This window comes from Antechinus flavipes, chromosome 1, assembly GCF_016432865.1.
Source record: "Antechinus flavipes isolate AdamAnt ecotype Samford, QLD, Australia chromosome 1, AdamAnt_v2, whole genome shotgun sequence".
NCBI classification, from domain to species: domain Eukaryota; kingdom Metazoa; phylum Chordata; class Mammalia; order Dasyuromorphia; family Dasyuridae; genus Antechinus; species Antechinus flavipes.
In genome coordinates, this window is record NC_067398.1 from 56,681,507 (window position 1) to 56,700,613 (window position 19,107).

Consider the following 19,107-nt stretch of genomic DNA (forward strand, 5'->3'; position numbering starts at 1 on the left):
CATTTGCAGCGATTCACACTCACACCTCCTTGCCCATGTTATTAATAACACCCCGCTGCCCATGTTATTGCAAACACTCATGGTCTTACTTCTAGTTAAGTCAGTCAGGGTACAAATGATATCGCTCAGTCAGTGGCTAATGCTGTGGCTAAAAATACCCAATTCTTCAGGTTCGGGACTGAGGAGGCCTGCTCCTGCCCTTCCCAGCTCCTCTCTCAGGGGCTTTCTCAGCTCCTTGGCCTCAGGAACAATCTCTTTCCTGGGACCTTTTAAATATACTTCTATGTGATCAGCCAGTCTTTCATTACAGGACTTAGTTATATTAATTTATGGACTGGTGACTTGCACTAGCATATTAGGTCACAGGAATCAGAGTATAGCGATCATATAGTCCAACTCCTTTTTGCAGATGGAAAAACTGAGGCCCAGAGGGGTTGTTCAGTAGGTGGAATTTGAATTGAAGCCCTCAGCAGTGCTATTTCTATCATTGCCCACTACCTTATAGTTGATTTACATGGAGGTTTGTTCTTTCTTCTTTCATTCCTTCCTTTGTTTTTTCTTCCTTTCTTTCTCTTTTCTTCCTTCCTCCTTTCTTGTTTCTTTTTTCCTTCTTCCTTTTCCCCTTCTTCCTATGTAATAGACCCCGAGTCCCAGCAGCAAAAAGAGATCTGGTAACACTGCACAGAAAAATGAGCATTAAATTAGAAGACATGAATAATAATAAAAATTCACATTTCTATAAAGTTTGAAGGTTTACATGGTGTTTTTTTTTTTTTAATCCCTGTAAGTTAGGAAGTTTAGGCATTTAAACTATAGATGAAGAAACTAAGATTCTTAGCAGTTAAATATATGACTTGCTCATGAGTCAAACAGCTAACGAGTGACTGAGGGAAACATGAAAAGTCATGAGGAGTCCTAAGTTCAAGTCCAGTACTTTTCCTATTAAACTGTCCTGTTGTTTTCAGTCAGAGGTTGAGTCCTTGGATCACTTTATTCTAGTCCTCTCTTTTCTCTGGTCTTCAGTTTCCTCATTCATAAGATGCTACATCTGAGATCTTTCCCATGAGCCTGTAATATTGATTTGTAGGTTCTATAAGCCCCAAATCCCAATACCTCCTCCCCAGAGTCAAAAACAGTCTCTCAGATCTGAGCCTTCAGGTGATGACTGGTCTAGGAAGCTTACTGGAGTTGGCAAGTGACAGGGAACTGAGCACCTTCTAACAGTGAATTCACAGGACCCTCACTTGTCCAGAAAGGATTGGCTGAGTCTTCTCTGTGATATCTTTAGAAAGTAAAAAAAGTGAGGCTGTAGGAACAAATAAAATGTTCATAACAAAATGGGCCAGGAAAACAAAATATCACTTTGTCCTCCAAAATATATATCTAATTCTGCATTTTAAGCACATCATCTCTTTGGCAGGAGTGAGTAGCATGTTGCATCTTCAGTCCTCTGGACTTACCATATTATCATAGATCAAAGTTTTAGTCTTTCAGAGTTTGAACATTCAGTTCTTGGGTCCTTTTCAGGTCAATTATCATTCTGTTATAATGTCCTTTTAGCCCTAGAATTCTGTGTTCTGATATCCTATTCATCTGTATCATCATTTTGTCCTGTTTTCTTTTTCAGATCTAACATTCTGTATTATGTTGCCTAAAACAGGTCTGGTTTTCCTTGTTCAATTATCCATTTCAGCTCTATCATCATTCTGTTCTAATGTCCCTGTGGGCTCAAAAATTTTGTGTTCTAATGTCCCTTTCAACACTATCATAATTATATCCTGTTGTCTATTTCAGCTCTAACATTCTGTGTTCTAATGTCCATTTCAGCTCTATCGTCATTCTGTTCTATTGTCTGTTTCAGTTCTAACATTCTGTGTTCTAATGTCCATTTCAGTTCTGTCATCATTCTGCTCTATTGTCTGTTTTAGCTCTAACATTGTGTTCTATTATCTAACTCAGCATTCTATCCTATTGTCTATTTTAGCTCTAACGTTGTGTTCTAATGTCCATTTCAGTTCTGTCATCATCTGTTCTATTGTCTGTTTCAGTTCTAACATTCTATGTTCTAATGTCCATTTCAGTTCTGTCATCATTCTGCTCTATTGTCTGTTTTAGCTCTAACATTCTATGTTCTATTATGTAATTCAGCATTCTATCCTATTGTCTATTTTAGCTCTAACGTTGTGTTCTAATGTCCATTTCAGCTCTATCATCATCTGTTCTATTGTCTGTTTCAGTTCTAACATTCTATGTTCTAATGTCCATTTCAGTTCTGTCATCATTCTGCTCTATTGTCTGTTTCAGCTCTAACATTGTGTTCTATTATCTAACTCAGCATTCTATCCTATTGTCTATTTTAGCTCTAACATTGTGTTCTAATGTCCATTTCAGCTCTATCATCATCTGTTCTATTGTCTGTTTCAGTTCTAACATTCTATGTTCTAATGTCCATTTCAGTTCTGTCATCATTCTGCTCTATTGTCTGTTTCAGCTCTAACATTGTGTTCTATTATCTAACTCAGCATTCTATCCTATTGTCTATTTTAGCTCTAACGTTGTGTTCTAATGTCCATTTCAGTTCTGTCATCATTCTGTTCTATTGTCTGTTTTAACTCTAACATTCTATGTTCTAATGTCCATTTCAGCTCTGTCATCATTCTGTTCTATTCTGTTTCAGTTCTAACCTTCTGTGTTCTCATTCATTTTACCTCCAGCATCATTCTATTTTATTGTCCATTTCAGCTCTAGCATTCTGTGTTCTATTATCTTTTCCAGTTCTAACATTTCGTCCTAACATTCTATATGCTAATATCCTTTTCAACTTTACCATTCTGTCTTCTGATGTCCCTTTTAGCCCTAACATTTTACGTGCTACCATTGTGTTCTCTTGCCCAGTTCATCTCTAATTCTCCAGGTTCTTCTGTCCATTTCAGCTCTAAGATTCTATGTGTTTGTGTATTTTAGTGCTCAGATCCAATGGAAAAGCCATATTTGTGAGCTCTTTTCTTGGGTACTCCACTGACATGTCTCCCCTTTCTTCTTCCCCTGCCCCTCCTCAGCCTACCTCTGCGCTTTTGGGTGAACGTGATCAAGAACCCACAGTTTGTGTTCGACATCCACAAGAATAGCATCACGGACGCCTGCCTGTCTGTGGTGGCCCAGACATTCATGGATTCCTGTTCCACTTCCGAGCACAAGCTGGGCAAGGACTCGCCCTCCAACAAGCTGCTGTATGCCAAGGACATCCCCAACTACAAGAGCTGGGTGGAGAGGTGAGCTTCGCTTCCTTTTGTTTATAAAGGTTCCTAGAGTTTAATGATCCTGCCACCTCAGGAAGGTGATAGAGCTCCTTGGAGGGACCCGGCCAGATCTCCCGCTTGGTCTCCACTCTTTGATTCCCGATGGCATGTTAGTGAACAGTGAATGGATGCACAAACTGGATTGTTTTCAGGGCCCTAGGGGCTTTTGTGTCTGTTCTGTGATATGCATATACTCATGGGTGCTCCACCGTGTTGTGAGTGTATATCTAAGTATTGCCCTGACCTTATTGTTGTAAATATATCTGGCCTGTGTGCTCATGTTATAATCATGTGTAGAGATGGATTTTCTTGTTTCTATATCTGATGCTGTATGTATACACGCCTATATGTTATGCAGGTGTGGTATCCAGGTGTATTCAGGGGTATTGTGGGTGTATTTACCTGAATGTGTGGGTAGGATGTTAGCTTGGAGGGTCTAAATATTCACATTTGCATTGCATTTTGAATTCTAACTAACTGATGTGCTGGTATACAAATCCCCTCCTCTATAAGCCTTATCTGGAAGCTGGAGTACTTGGAGGCCTTGTGAGTAAAGATATTAGGATGTCCTGAGGGTATTTTGTGTATAACCTGAGCCTGTGTTTCATTGCTGAGGTGTGTCGTGTATAAGCGTGTATGGGGGTGGGGTGGAGAGGGAAGGGGATCTGTGAAGAACAAAGAAGCTGCTCGCTTTGTTTCCATATCCCAGATTTCACTGGGGACTGCCTCTTCTCCCCTTCCTCCAGTTCCCAAAAGAACACGGAGCTGGGCCTCCTGCCCCAACGGCATTTTCTGTTCAGTTCTAGGAGACTGAGTTAGGGTTCTCCTGCTTCTCGAAGGCGGTCCCATTTAGCAAGAAGGTGAAGGAGCTTCCCACTGACTTAAGGAAGTTGCTTTCTGTGGTCAAGAATTAGCCCTTAGAGGAGGGACGGAGGCTCAGTGGATGAAATTCCTTGCTTCTGCTTTAAAAACCAGTAATGTGTTGTTATAAAATATAACCCCTGGAACAATGAGGCTTCTTTTAAAAAGCAGGTTTGCTATGACTCCCAGGTACAGATAAAAAATTAGATGTGTTCTTTTCCTGGGTCTGGTTTCCTTTCAAAAAACCTCTAAATATCTTAATCCATGACTTAAAGGTCTCAAGCGCTTGCTTCCTCTACTTCTGGTCAGTCTACGGCTGAGAGAGATCCTACCGTCCCTAATGCTAGACGCAGCACTCCAGCCCGCTGTCTTGCAGCCCTCTCCCATTATTGGCTTCTTTTCTTTATCTTTGCCCTGTGTCTCGCATCCTCTTGAAACCAGATGTGCTTTCTAAAGGGTATATTTATAAGGGGAAAGGGCAAATTCGGGGATAATAAAGTTACAGATACATAAAAGAAATTGACCCAGAATGATCTGGGGAGTTCACAGATTTGGCAATTTCCACTAATACTGCTAAGTCAAGGACTGTCTCATCTTGCCCCATGTGGGGCTGCTAGCCTCCTCTACCCTGTCTGGACTTCATTAGATATCTCTCCCTCCCTCCTTCCCTCTCTCCCCTCTCTCTTTTTCCCCCTTCCTCTCTCCTTTTCTATCTCTTTCCCTCTCCTTTTCCCCTCTCCCTCTCTTTCTCTGTGTCTCTCTCCCTCTCTTTTTCTCTGTCCCTTTCCCTTTCTTTCTCCCTCTCCCTTGCTCTTCCTTTTTCACCCTCCCTTCTTCCATATCTATCTCTCCCTTATTCCTCCCAGCAGTTTTTGCCTTTGCTTAATTGAACCTCAGTTTTAACTACATAGGTTCCTATGATAGAGGAAGGAGGGAATGAGCATGTCTATAGTTTCTACTCCTTGCCAGGTACTGCGATAACCACTTTACAAATATTATCTCATTTGATCCTCACAAAGCACCCTGCAAAATAAGTACTATTATTTTCTTTATTTTTATACTTGAGGGAACTGAGGCTGGTAGAGGGTAAAGTGACTTAGCCAGTCATACATCTAGGAAGTATCTAAGGCTAGATTTGAATCCAGATCTTCCTGACTATCTACTGTCCACTTAGCTGCTTTAGTTTCCATGAGCACTAGCTAATAAAGTTCTGTCTTCCCCCTCCCCCAATCAGTGTCTGCTAACTAGTACACGCCACACCTAGTAGACAGTTTTTCTACCAGCTCTATAAACATTAAGCGCCTCATGTTATAAGCACCTATAAAGGTAGTGTGGCAGAATAGGTAGAGCTGCTCCAGCTGCCCCTCTGACAGGTACTGGGCTGCCCCCAGGCAACTCTGTAAAGATTTTCCTTCATACCTGCCTGCAGGTAGAGGGAGTTTCCTCCCCTTTCTATTCTTTCTAGCCCAGTTTCTTAAACTGATCCGTAAACTTCATATTGAGTCTCATAACTGAATGTAGGGGTTGCAAAATTATGACTTCTTATCAGTAAACGTTCGATTTGTTTGCCTGTTTTATAGGCACCTGGATGCTAGGGTGACATAAAAATTTCTCAGACCAAAAGGGGTTGCCAGTAGAAAAAGTTTAAGAAGCCCTGCTTTATACTAATGAAATTACAGGCTCCGTCCCTAACTATACGTTAATCCTAGACAATCAGAAGGAATCAGAAGGCTCCATCTCTCAGTTTACATAGAGGGAAAGTAAGGCCCTTCCTACGGCCATAAATGGCAGAGCCAGGACTGTGCCCACAACTTGACGATCTCCTGCTCTGCCTCTATTCTCGTTGATATATAGGGATGAGCACTGGATTTTGAGTGAAAGGATATGGATTTGAACCTGGCTTGACCCCTGGCAAACCATGTAAATAAATCCCATGGGTCTTATTTTCCTAATGTGTGAAACGACATCATTAAGTTTGCTTTCCTCTCTGAAGCCTGTGGCCCCACAGTGGGAGGGATTCCGAGCTCAGAGCAGCAGTGGACTCAGTTGCTTACATGGCCCCACGGACCACTCCCCCAGATCCTCTATGGGCCCCAAAGCTGAATGATCTCTCTCTACCAGCCAACTCAAACTCCCGCCTTCCCACAGGTACTACTCAGACATCGCCAAGATGCCTGCAATCAGCGACCAGGACATGAGTGCCTACCTGGCGGAGCAGTCACGGCTACACCTCAGCCAGTTCAACAGCATGAGTGCCCTGCATGAGATCTACTCCTACATTACCAAGTACAAGGATGAGGTAGGAGTCCCTGCCCCAGGTCAGCCGCCGGGCCCTGGGGAGAGGATTCACGCTCCGGGCTTCGGTCCCTTCCCCTGCTCATTCTGTCCGTTCTAGCTGTTTGTTCTCTCCCTTCCTCTCCACCCTCTCGGTGCAGAGGACCACCACATAGATCACATAGCTGGATGGAGGAGACTGGGAAGGGAGGAAGTCATTGCCCAAATTGGAAGGGGGTGGGAGTGGTGAGATCAGACAGGGCGGGCAGCTGGTAATCACACTGACCTGAAGGATGTCTCAAAGGGCAAACAGGATGGCCAAGAGTCTCGAGGTCTTGACACATGAGAATCATTTTGAAGGCACGGGGCCGTGATCACTGTGCTAACGAATTTGAAAGATTCTAGATGACCACTAAGGGCCCTTCCAAATGTGGGATTCTGGGATTTGAAACTTGCTCTGAACCTTTCCTTTTCTCAGAGAAAAGTTCCTAGGAGTCTCTGGCGACTCAGTAACTCTAGCAATCCAAGGGGAAGGCATCAATTGCTATTTTGGTGTTTCTCCTCCATGGCCCCTTTTGTGCTTTTCTTGGCAATGATGCTGGATGGTGGGCCATTTCCTCCCCTCGTTTGACGGATGAGGAGATAGAGGGTTAAGTGGCCTTCCCGGGGTCCCACAGCTAGTAAATGTCTGAGGCTGGGTTGGACTTGAGCTGCCCATGAGCAGCTGGGGGCCTGGGAAAGACCTCTTGCAGAAGGTAGGGCTAGAAGCAAGTTTTGGAAGAAGCCGAGGCAGAAGTGAGGGGGCAGGTGAAGAAGCAACAGTGAGAGAACTCAGTCCTCCTCCCAGCTCCGCTGTTCATTTAAATGAACCCTCAATAACGTCCCCCACCCCCTTCCAACTTTGTAAATTGAGGGACGCTGGGATTTGGGGCCCTCCGACCCTCCAGTCTTCTTTGTCCAAGGTCCCCTGGTTGTTCCTCATGGTCAGGCGTAGGATAAGCTCACACACCAGTTGGAATGCCCTACAGGGAGCAGCACCCCATCTGCTGTCATTTGGGCTAATTAGCACTGTAAACCACTCTTCAAACATACTTCTAGAAATCCCTTATTAAAGCCATAAAATAAACAGCCACGATAAAAGATATCTCGCCCACAAGACTGCAAGTCTTTACAATTGCCCGTAAAACATGACCGCTATCGTGCTCCCGGAGGCAGCCGAGTCTGGCGCACAGGCTTCCTCCCTCCAGAGATCTGGGCTAAGCTCGTCCTTGAACGCCTCGTCGCTAGCCTCCCTTGGGACCTGGAGAGGAATCTTCTCCTTCAAGGGCAGGACCATCAAGGGACTCTGTAAAACTTAGAATCTCCGAGGGGACGAGGCTTGAAAGATGTTATGTCACTGTCCTTTCCCAGTCTGCTGACCAGCCGCCCCAAAACCCCCCTCCCAGGAACAGAGTAACAGTTAAACAAAACAGAGAAGCTGCAATATTCTGCACCTGTAACTCCCTCCTCCCCATCATCTATCCTCTGGAACTCCTTTTGATCATCGCATTTAATTTGAGTTGCTTTTTACCATTATTTTTATGAACATGATTGTATTCATTGCAAGTTCATACATTGTTCTCCTGTTTCTACTTTCTTTGCCTTTGTCTACAAGACAGTTTTTCTAGTTCTGAATTCTTAATGGCTGTTCTTTTTTATATGGAAATAATTTTTGCTTATATTTATCATATATGATATGTATATATTATATACAATATTTATGTGCCACCACTTATTCAACCATTCTCTGAATCAGTAGCATTCACTTTCTTTCCAGTTTTTTCTACCTTCAAAGGTGTTGCTGTGAATATTTTGTTGTATGTTATCAGGCTCCTATCTTTGATCTTCTTTGAGTTAATGCCCAGTTATGGAATTGCTAGGTCAAAAGGTTTGAGCAGATTAGTACTCATGGGACTTTTTTCCAGATTGTTTTCTAGCCACCCCACAGATCAAGCAACAAAGTATTTTTTAATGTAATTCATCTTTTCCAATTAATAATAAAACAAAACTAGTCTTTTTTCCCTGACTCCTTCCTCTTCCACTGAAAATCAAATCAAACTCTTGAAACAAACACACATACATACATTATATATCTATATATATGTGTGTGTATATTTGTACACATACTATATATATGTATGTGTACATGTATATAATCAAGCAAAAAATTACTGTATTAATCATGCCCACAAATACATGTTTCATTCTTTAGCCTATCAGTTCTCTGATAGGAGAGGTGGGTAACATTTCATTAGGAGTTCTCTGGAATTATGGTTGGTAATTGGATTAATCAGAATTCCTATGCTTTCATAAGACTTTCTCTTTAAAATACTGTTGTTAGTGTATAAATTGTTTTCTTGGTTCTGCTCACTTCACTTGTGATTGGTCCACACTAATCTTCCCAGGTTTCCCTGAAATGGTCCTTGTTCTTATTTCCTGTGGAACAATAGGATTCCATTGCATTCATAGGCCATAACTCTTTCAGCTATTCCCAATCGATGGGGCACTCCCTTTATTTCCAGTTTTTTCTACCACAAAAAAGGCCTCTATAAATATTTTTGTCCAGATGGATCCTTTTTTTTTTTTTTTTTCTTTCTTTGATCTCTTTGGGCCTAGTAGAGTATCCTTAATTAATGATGTATTTGTATGCAAGTCTTTCCATAACCCTTTCAGCATCCGCTATTTCCATCTTTTATCATCTTTGCCAATTTGATGGGTGTGAACCAAGACCAAAGAGTGGTTTTAATTTGTGTTTCTCTTATTATTCATGCTTTGGAGCATTTTTTCATATGGTTGTTGTTTATGTGCAAGGGCTTAGCTTTAGTGGGCATTTGACCAGTTCTGGGCAGAATCTTAAATGGACCGGTGCCATTGGGATGCTCTACTCTGGGGGGGCCCATACATTTGGGCCTGGTGTAAGCACGGGCCTTCTCTTCTATTTATGTGCTTCCTAAATGGGGCCTGAGTGTTCTTATGTGGAATGAAGGGTTCAGTATAATAAAAACAGGCGATGGATGTGAAATCAAGAGACTGGAGCCCACCATTGTCATGAACTAGCTTGTGTGACTTTGGATAAGTCACCCTAGGAAATGAGCCTTGTTACTTTCAATAGCATGGAGGACTTGAAGTAGATTAATCTGTAAGGTTCTTTCCAATTCTGAGATTTTTGAGTTGCTTAAGCCCTATGTTAATTAGCTCTGGATTTTTGTTGTTGTTGTTGTTTGTTTTCCTTTTCTTCTTACCTTATTATGTATGGATTAACCATGTGGTTATCCCCAATTTACCTGACTGGGAAGACCTCCTGAAGGAGGTGAACACATCTTCGATGTTTATGTCAACTTATCAGAGAAATCTGGATTTCAGGGTATAAAGGAACCTCAGAATCCATCTCATTCAATCCATCTCTGGGACAAAAAAAATGTTTACAGTGTTCCTGACAAGGGTCATCCAGCATCTCCATAAAGAGCTTGTGCTTTCCCTCTGGAAAATTTTTTAAACCTTCATGTGAACTTTATATGTATTCCTTTTAAATTTTAATATAGCTTAGGATAGAGATAGGATAGTAGGATAGAGAACTTGACTCAGAATTGGGAAGATCTTGCTGTTACTCCATATAATGTTCTCCTCGTTCTTCTCACTTCACTCAGGATCAGTTCATGAAAGTCTCTCCAGGCCTCTTTGAAATCAGCCTGCTTATTAACAGAAATATTTCATTATCTTCATATACCATAATTTATTCAGCCATTCTCCAGTTGATGGGCATCCATTCAGTTTCCAGTTTCTGGCCACTACAAAAAAAGCTGCCATAAATATTTTTGCACATGTGGGTCCCTTTCCCTCCTTTAAGATCTCTTTGGGATATAGACCCAATAGTAGCACTGCTGGATCAAAGGGTATGCACGGTTTGATAGCCCTTTGGGCATAGTTCCAAATTGCTCTCCAGAATGGTTATTTATACATCCCCAGGATAATAAACCATGATCAAGTAGGATTTATACCAGGAATGCAGGGCTGGTTCAATATTAGGAAAACTATCAGTACAATTGGCCATATTAATAATCAAATTAACAGAATGGTTATTTATTAGTGTCCCAGTTTTCCTACATATCCTCCAATATTTGTCATTCTCTTTTCCTGTCATCTTAGCCAAGTTGATAGCTGTGAGAAAATACATAATCTTTGCAAGTCTGGTTGTAGGCACCATTATAATCCTAATTTTATAGCTGAGGATAATAGAGAGTAAGTGTTCAAGATCATGCAGCTAGGAAATATCTGAGGCTATATTTGAACTTAGATCTTTTAGTGCTCTATCCCCTGGGCAACCTAGCCACCTCTGAATGGATCTGGCCATTCAGACAGTTTTGAATTTACTATTATTTAGCCCACAGCTTCTTAAACTGTGGATCATAAACCCAGATGGGATTTTGTAACTGAATGGGGGGGGGAATCATGAAATTATGATTTATTATCAATAAAAGTTTGATTTGTGTACCCATTTTCTATAACTATATACTTGGGATCACATAAAAATTTCTCAAGCAAAAAGACAATAAATTTAAAAAGTCCTGGTTTATCCCACATATCTCCACAAATACAGTAGGGAAATTTTGTCAAGGTCCCCCTACTAAAACCTAGGTCAGTAGCTACCACCTTCCTCTAAAATACCAGGGGAGTGAGCCTGTCTTGGAAAAGAGAAATGAGATTCATTTGGCAGTGACTTCTTAGTGAATGGCTGTGCTGGTTCTCTCAGATCGCTGTGTTTCTTTTTACAGATACATTCTAGAATTTGCCAGGAATCAAAATCAAGCTCCCTGGACTATAGTATAGACGCTGTTCTCTCCCCACCTCACTTCTGCCTTGTGTATTTGCTCCTCAGTACTGAAAGACACCTCTCCCAGGCTTCAAGGTCTGTTGGAGATCACTGACAAGTATTTTGCAATGATATTCACCTGTTCTTTCCTTAACCTTGGTTGTAGTTCATTTGGGCCAGAATCCATCAAGTCCAGTAAAGTCTTCTCTTACTCCATCTCTCTTATCTCAGGTTTCAGTTCTTTTTCTAGTCATTTCTCTGCTGTTCTTCCTAGTCAAAAGATTATTCTCCTTGACACAAAAAACAGAAACAATATAAGGGTTGCATTGTTCTCTCTTTTCTCCATCTGCCATTAGGATAAAAATAGTTGCTGTAATTTATCCAGCACTTTAAGGTTTACAGAGTGCTTAATGTAAATTATCTCATGACTTAAAGAGGAGGAATGACAGACTCTTGTCCAGAGATGGAGCGTACTGGGAAAGACAGGTTAAAAAAAAGTATTTGTCAGTACCTTGTAATCAAAAGGGCATTGAAATAAAAGGGCTGGGGGAGGTGAACAAAGCTCATGCATATCCACTGAGCTGATACCATCTAGGAATTACACTCAGGGATAAAGAAAAGTCATTGATGTACCCAGAAGTTCACAGAAGACAAAAATCCAAGAAAGAAGCCAGTAATAAAGCCCATGCCCTTTCACATGTCAAAAAGTTTTAAGCAATGAGAAAGAACTAAAAGTCCTAATTGAAGGGTTTGAATTTGACCTCATAGGTAATTATCTTTAAAATTTAATGGAATAAAACCCATCACTATAGTATGGCCTTAAATATGTAGAGCAATGGTGTCAAAAAAGAGAAAGTGAGAGGGGTGGACTAGGTACTAAACCAGACATGAATCCCTATGAGCCATGTATTGACTTAGAAACTTCATGTAACATTATATATATTTTGTTGTATTTTTGCTTATTTTATTAAATATTTCCCAGTAGTTTAATTTGATTTGAACAGTAATCGGGAGCACTGTGAACCACATTGCCACCCTATTTGACACTTCTGATGCAGAGAGTCTTTAAACTGGTATTTACAAAAAGTCAGCATGACCTCATCAAGGACAGTTCATGCCAAACTAATTTTATCTCTTTTTATGATGGGGTTTCAAAACAGATAGATGAGAGCAATATTTTAATAAGTCTAGTTTACATGGATTCGATAGGGTGTCTTATAAGTAAGTAGTTGATTTTTTTTAACTTGAGTCTATTTATTCCTCTTAGATTCCCCAATAAACATTTCATTTGATAAAGTATTTCCTACTATTTTTATAGAAAAGACAGAGATATAGGTAAGATGAAAATATAATTAAATAAATTTGGAACCAGTTGAATGAATAGACTCAAAGAGTGGCCTTTAATGATTCAGTATCATCTCTTGCTAGAATGTTGCCAGTAAAGCCTTGCTTGCTTGGCCCTTTGCTATTGATTGTTTTTTGGTTTTGTTTTTATTTTATTTTATTTATTTGTCAATGGCTTGGGCTGTATACTTATCAGATTCACAGATGACATTAAGCCAAAAGTATATACTAATAAACTGGATAAAAGAAATAAGATCCAAAGAGTTCTTAAAAAAAAAAAAACTAAACTAAACTTGAGTTATTTTTCTATAATCTTTACTCCTTTTCCTCTACTACCCAGCAGGCTAGCTTTTGTAAAAAGATAAGATTAAGTTTAAAAACAAAAAAAGCAGTTTGAGAAGAATAATCAGTATAGTTGCCTATTTTTGCAATTATTATATGCAGTGTTAGCCCTTCACTTCTGCAAAGTAGAAGGGAGGCACATGCTTTTACAAAGCCTGGGGCCAAATGTGGGCATTATCCTAATTATACAATTTGGTTTCTTGTTTTCCATTTATATTGTTATAGTCATGATGTTATATTATTTTCCTCATTCTGCTTTTTTCACTCTGCAACATTTCATGTAAGTCTTCCCACATTTCTCTGAATTCTTTACATTCATCATTTGTTACAGCACAATAATATTGGGTTACATCCAAGGGCCATAGTTTATTGAACCCTTCCCTCATTGATGGGCATCTTCTTTGTTAACAGTTCTTTGTTACTATGGGAAAAGTACTGCTGTTGGTTTATATCGGTATACATGTCTGGCTTTGTTATCCTTGGGATGCATACCTAATAGTAGGATCTCTTTGTCCAAAGATAAAGAAATTGACAGATAAGAGCATGAGAATAATCTGATAGGCTAATTATCTTATGCTTTTTGTTTAAAAAAAAAATCACCTTTTTAAATTCAAGAAGGTAACAGTTTTCCATGACTCTGCCCTGGGCAGACCACAACTGCAGTACTGTTGTCATTTCTAGTAGAGGCAGTTTTAAAAGGACATTTATAAACTGGCAAATGCCCAGAGGAGAATAAACAGAACAGCAAACATCCTTGATTCAAGTTTTTTGGGAATCATTGGAGGAACTGGGAGGGTTTAGCCAGAAGAAGAGGAGGATTAGGTGGGGAATTGATCAGTGATTTCCAGTATGAAGACTGGACTCCTAGTCTGTTCTAGAAACCTTAATTCCCAAATTTTGAACTATGATCTAGAAACAAACCAGTACCAGAGTGAACGAAATGAGACAAATTATATCAGATCCCCTGCTTTCCTCATTCTGGACTCTTTGATTCTGTTCATACCAGCTCAGTCCCCATTGGTTTTTGTTTAGGTTTTTGCCACATTGTTACTGTCTGTGATGCGTGTGCTCTACACAAATGAACTTTTTTACATGAATCGTTCTTCTGTGGCCATACCTTCTCTATCTTATTAGTTGGCAGTTGATTTTTTGAACCTGAGTGTAGAACTTTATATTTATTCTTCTTTAGATTTTGTTGTGTAAAATTCAACTTGTGATACTTCAATGTTCTGTTAATTGTTCCACCCCTGTGGCTATACTTAGGCCTTCTAAGACATATTTGATAGGCATATCTCCATCAAAATCATCGATAAAAACATACAATAGAACAGGGCTAAGCAAAAAATGTTGAGCCATTTTAGGAGGGTTTCACTCCGAAAGGAGATATTTTGGTAATTTAGAAGATTGAGAAATTATTCATTTATCCAACATTTATTGATCACCTATTATGAATGAAATTCTGTGCCTGGTACTTGGGGGAGATTGAAAGAGAAATTATTCACTTCCTTGCCCTGATTATGAAAGCATGATAATTAGACAAAAGAGTTATCAGCCTGGAGAGGAAATAAGTATCTGTGAATAATTGTAATACAAGTGAGTATCATAAGAGGAGATGTTAAGTGATCATAGCTGAGAGAAAGAGAGATTCCCTTCCATTTGGTTGTGCCTCGGTGGAAGACCACAGAAGGTTAGGGAAAACTTGCTAGTGGGACTGGCGTTTGAGCTGAGCCTTGAAGAGCGGATAGCGGGGAAAGGAGGAGGGGGCTCATGTGGAAGAAACAGCTTGAACAGAGGTGACTAAAGCTGGGGCGTGTTGGGGAGCTGAATTTAACTCTCGTTCAGAGTATAATGGTAGAAGAGAAATGAAGGCTAAGGCTGGAAAAGAGCTATCGCTAAAGCATGGAAGGCCTTGAATGTCAAGCTAAAGTGATTCCATCCACCGAGTCACTTTGTCACCTCTCCTATGATGTTAGGTTCCCACCTTCCCTCTCCCACCCCCCAAACTGGGTTGGCCCCATGTGGGTAATTATAGTCAGTTCTGTCCCTACCACAGATGCCTTGGGGAAGGGGAAGGGGATATTCAGATGATGATAATTCACATTTATATAATGCTTTAGGATTCACAAAATGCCTTTCTCACTACCAGCCAAATGCTGTCTAAAAAAGACTTTAGCAGGAGTTGAGCCGATCGCCTGGTCACCTCCTGAGTGGCCCTTTCAAAATGAAAGCTTTAAGCTCTAGGAGGGGAGAAAGGTGGTTGATAAATGCAACTGTTTTGTCTTGTTGGGGGTTCTTAATCCTTAATCCTTCTGCGGAGACAGAGTTGGATACCCTCTCAAAGGGTCACAGTCTGAGAAGAAGCCAGGCTTTTAGAAGCCTAGAACAATGGACTGCTAAGAGCTGAGCTGTCACACAGCAGTGTATGGCTGAGCTGGTCTTTGGAGCCCAGTGAGTGGGTTGGCAGAGAGAAGGGGTGGGGAGAAGGAGAGAGGGAGGGGAAGACAGCGGGGGAGAAAGAGGAGAGAGAGAAGGGGAAGAAAGAAAGGAAAGAAAGTGAGAAAGACAAAAGGGAGAGAGACGAGGGGAAGAAAGAAAAAAGGGTTAGAGAGAGGGAGAAAGAGAATGGGGAGGAAGAGAGAAGAGAGAGAGAGAGAGAGAATGGGAACACACTCAAATGAAGTATGAAGTCTTGTGTTTGAGTCATGGCATCATGCCTTACTCCATTGGATCAGCAACATAACTCCTCTGGGTCACTGTTTCCTCATTTGTAAAATTAGCTTATTCTCTGAAATCTTCAGTGAAGACTAACAGAGTGCCACAGTGGGAAGGGAGATTCAGTGACTCCTTTGCCAGAGTGTGGCTAGCTGTCCCTAGGAACGCCGGGTCCTTGCCATTCACCTTCCCATTGCGCCCTAGGGACTTCTAGCCGTTCCCATCTGCCCTGAAGCTGCATTTTCTTTTGGGGTTGCCTTCCCCAGTGAGAATGGGAGCTCTAAGATCAGGGATATCTTGCCTTTTCTGTTTGTATTCCCAGCGCCTGGGCAGTGCTCGGCACATTGGAAGTGTTTCATAAATGCTTTTTCATTCATTTCTTCATACATTTGGTCACCAGTCTCTGGTCTCTTCTGGTTCTAAATCTTGTGATCCGTAAGTCTTTTCCATTAGGCCAGAGGCTTGTAGTGTGTGTGTTTCCGTATCCTTGGGCAGCAGTTTGGTGACACCTCTGGTCCCCTACTTCAGTCATTAAAAAAAAAAGCAATCAGGAAATATCAAATTTCTGTTACAGCTTAGTGAGAATAAAGATGGAAGCTTTTTCTCACCCAAGTTTATGGACCTTCTAGAATCTCTCCATGGTTCTTGGGGCTTCTGAAATCCGCCCAGCAGATCCACCTTGTTCAGTCCCTCCAGCTCCCTCCTGATGATAGGCTGACAGTTCACACCCATCCCTGGGTGGGCAGACATACAGGGGACAGGGACGGGAATCTGGCGCTCACCGCTCCAGGGAACGTCTCTTCTTACCGGTAATGGGATTAATAAATCGCAGCTGTTTCTTTTGTTTGTTTTCATTCATTAGACACAATTATGCAGAGCCCAACTGCAACCCATCTTTGATACAAAATGAGAGCGAATCGTGTTTTTTTTTTTCCTTGTTGTTCATTGCAATAATGTGCCGTCATTGGTGCTGAATGGGAATCATAATTAATTTTCACTTCAGGCTTTGCAGTTGCTGGTTCTCCTGCCTGGCACTGTGCACAACAGGGAAGCCTTTGCTCCGGTTCCCTGTGGCTTTCTCTTCCCTCCTCGGTGCTTTGGGAGGCCAGAGAGGTACGGGGTCACCTGAGCCCCACCAGCCAGCTTATTAAGGCCGGGGCTCCAAGCTGGCGAGGGCTTCTGGGTGAGGGCTTCTTGAAGGAGTCTCTGTTGCCCCGGTGCTGGTATCTAGCTGGGGCTGGTTTGGGCTACTCAGCTGCAATGGAGGCCTCCCCGGCCTCGGGTTCCATAAAGTGGGAGGTATGGACTATGTCTTCTCTCAGGTTTCTCTCCTGGCTCCCGTATTTTGTGTGGTTCTGGGCTTTCTCATCTCCAGAGTGTCTCTGAACAGGCTCCTGGGTAAATCTTCCTAAAGTACAGGCTGGAGGGTGTCTTTTCCCTGTGTGCTACAAGACAAGACAAGACAAAGCAGGATGATAAAATAAAGCCCCTGGGGGGCCTGACTGGAAATAATGAAAAACCCAGAGGTAGCAGCCTGACCTTTTATGTTCGCTGCCAACAGCCCCCGCATCTCACCAGTTCTAGGACCTCTAGCGGATAATTTCATCTCCAGCCAAGCCAATCTGTTGTGGAGAATTATGAAGCCAGAAGGAACCTTTGGGGTCATCTAGTGCAAGTGTTTTTAACTTAAAGTCCCTTAACTTAAAAACTTGTCTTTTTAAAACTTTAATATTTGCATATCTCTATTTCCAGTATGATCAGCTTCCTTTGTAGTTTTATGTATTTTCCTTTTTGCATTTAGAAATGTTGTTTGGCGTGGGGGAAGGGGGCCATGGCTGTATCAGACTGCCCAAAGGTCTGGGACACAAAAACCTTGTCTGGTCTAGCACCCCACCTTTATGCCTGAGTAAACTGAAGCCCAGAGATTTATGGTGTCTTGTCCAAAGCCGCTCTGTTAGTTTGTGACAGAGCTCTTGCTTCTATGTCCACCTTAGTCAGTCAATCTAAAGGGATCCATCAGCACTGGTTATATGTGCAAACATAGCCTGACTAGTGTGCTACCTTCCTGTTACCCTATTACCCCAAGTCATTTCCTGAATTTGCTGGAGAGAATGGAGGGTGCCTGCCAGGCAGGGAAGAAGACAGTCCAGAGATAGGGATGGGGCTGGTGTGTGGGTGGAGAGACAAACCCAACAGGATGAGAGAGTGCCCCAGTGTGCCTTGGAGAGAAGGGGGGTTGCCATGGGGCAATGCATGCCCCATGATTGGGGAGAACTTTGAAGCAGGGAGAAATCAGAGGTTTTGGTTCTATGTAATACAGTGTCAGAGTTATTTGGATTTAGAGCTAGAAAAGGCCTTTCAGCTCTAACTTTATGAACCTGGCTGGCAGTGCCCTCCCACCTCCCACCCTCAGAGCCCACCAGAACCACACAGCAGGGCTGTTGGTTGATTGGATGGGGCTTTTTCCTCCTTGTTTAGGCTCCAGCCCAAACCACTAGCTTAGCCCAGCTTTAACAAAGGTGGAGCGCGGCAGGATTCAGACATCAGAGATCCCCAGGCAGCTGGAGCTGAGGTAGGAAGGGCCGGGCAGATGGGGTAACTTTGTAGAGTCACAGGATTTAAAGCTGGAATGGCCCTAACCTGGCCCAGTTCAAGCAGCTCCTTTCACAGCTGAGACCTCCCCAATGTCACCCGGGTAGAAAACGGCACAGCTGGGAATTGGACTTTTCTCTGGTTCTGTTTGACTTCTGGGTGAGCCCACGGCCTCGGCCCTCCTTGCCTCAGAACAGCAGTACTCAACCCATGGAGCAGTGAGAGATTCCCTTTGTAGAAGGCAGTCTGAGATCCCCTATTTCCCTGCCAACCCCTTCATTAGCTAGCAATTGATTTCCAATTACACACCCGATGAAATGGTTCATCCCATTGACTCGAGGAGCGGAGACCAAGGGGGTGCCTTGCCAGCTAATTGTGAAAGTGTGTGCCAAGGCAGATGGGAATTTTTCAAGGAACTTATTATTCAACCAGAAATACCTGACTCCGGGTCTCAGTCAAGGATGCCTTTTCTAAGGCCCCTGACGGCAGCACGGTGGAACATAAAGGACCCCAGATGGGCAGCCAGAGGGCCTAGATTCAAATTCTGACTCTGCCCCTTCACTAACTGTGAGAATCTCATGGAATTGACAAGTTCCTTAGCCCTTTCCACCTCCAAAATCGTGATCCCGTGACCTGGGACTTGGCCAACTACATGGGAATTCCACATTTCCCCCTTATGTACGGGGAAAGACTACTGCTGTTGTCAAACAAGCCCTGACTCAGACATCAGCTGTTGGCTCAGATGTTCTGGCAACAAGTTGGTGGCAGAGCCATGGGCAAATCCCTTCTTTCTTCAGGCCTCAATTTCCTTCCTTTGTTAAATGAGGGAAGTGT

At 42.2% G+C, this 19,107-nt stretch overlaps 1 protein-coding gene across 1 annotated transcript in view; it reads left to right on the forward strand.

Annotated features, from left to right (window-relative positions):
• The window catches only part of PLXNA1 (plexin A1), a 287,103-nt gene that overhangs the window by 262,868 nt on the left and 5,128 nt on the right, over positions 1–19,107 (forward strand). Inside the window, exons 30-31 of the mRNA XM_051983104.1 lie at positions 3,060–3,272; positions 6,309–6,459. Coding sequence (XP_051839064.1) covers positions 3,060–3,272; positions 6,309–6,459 — 364 coding nt within the window. The remainder of the gene's footprint in view (positions 1–3,059; positions 3,273–6,308; positions 6,460–19,107) is intronic.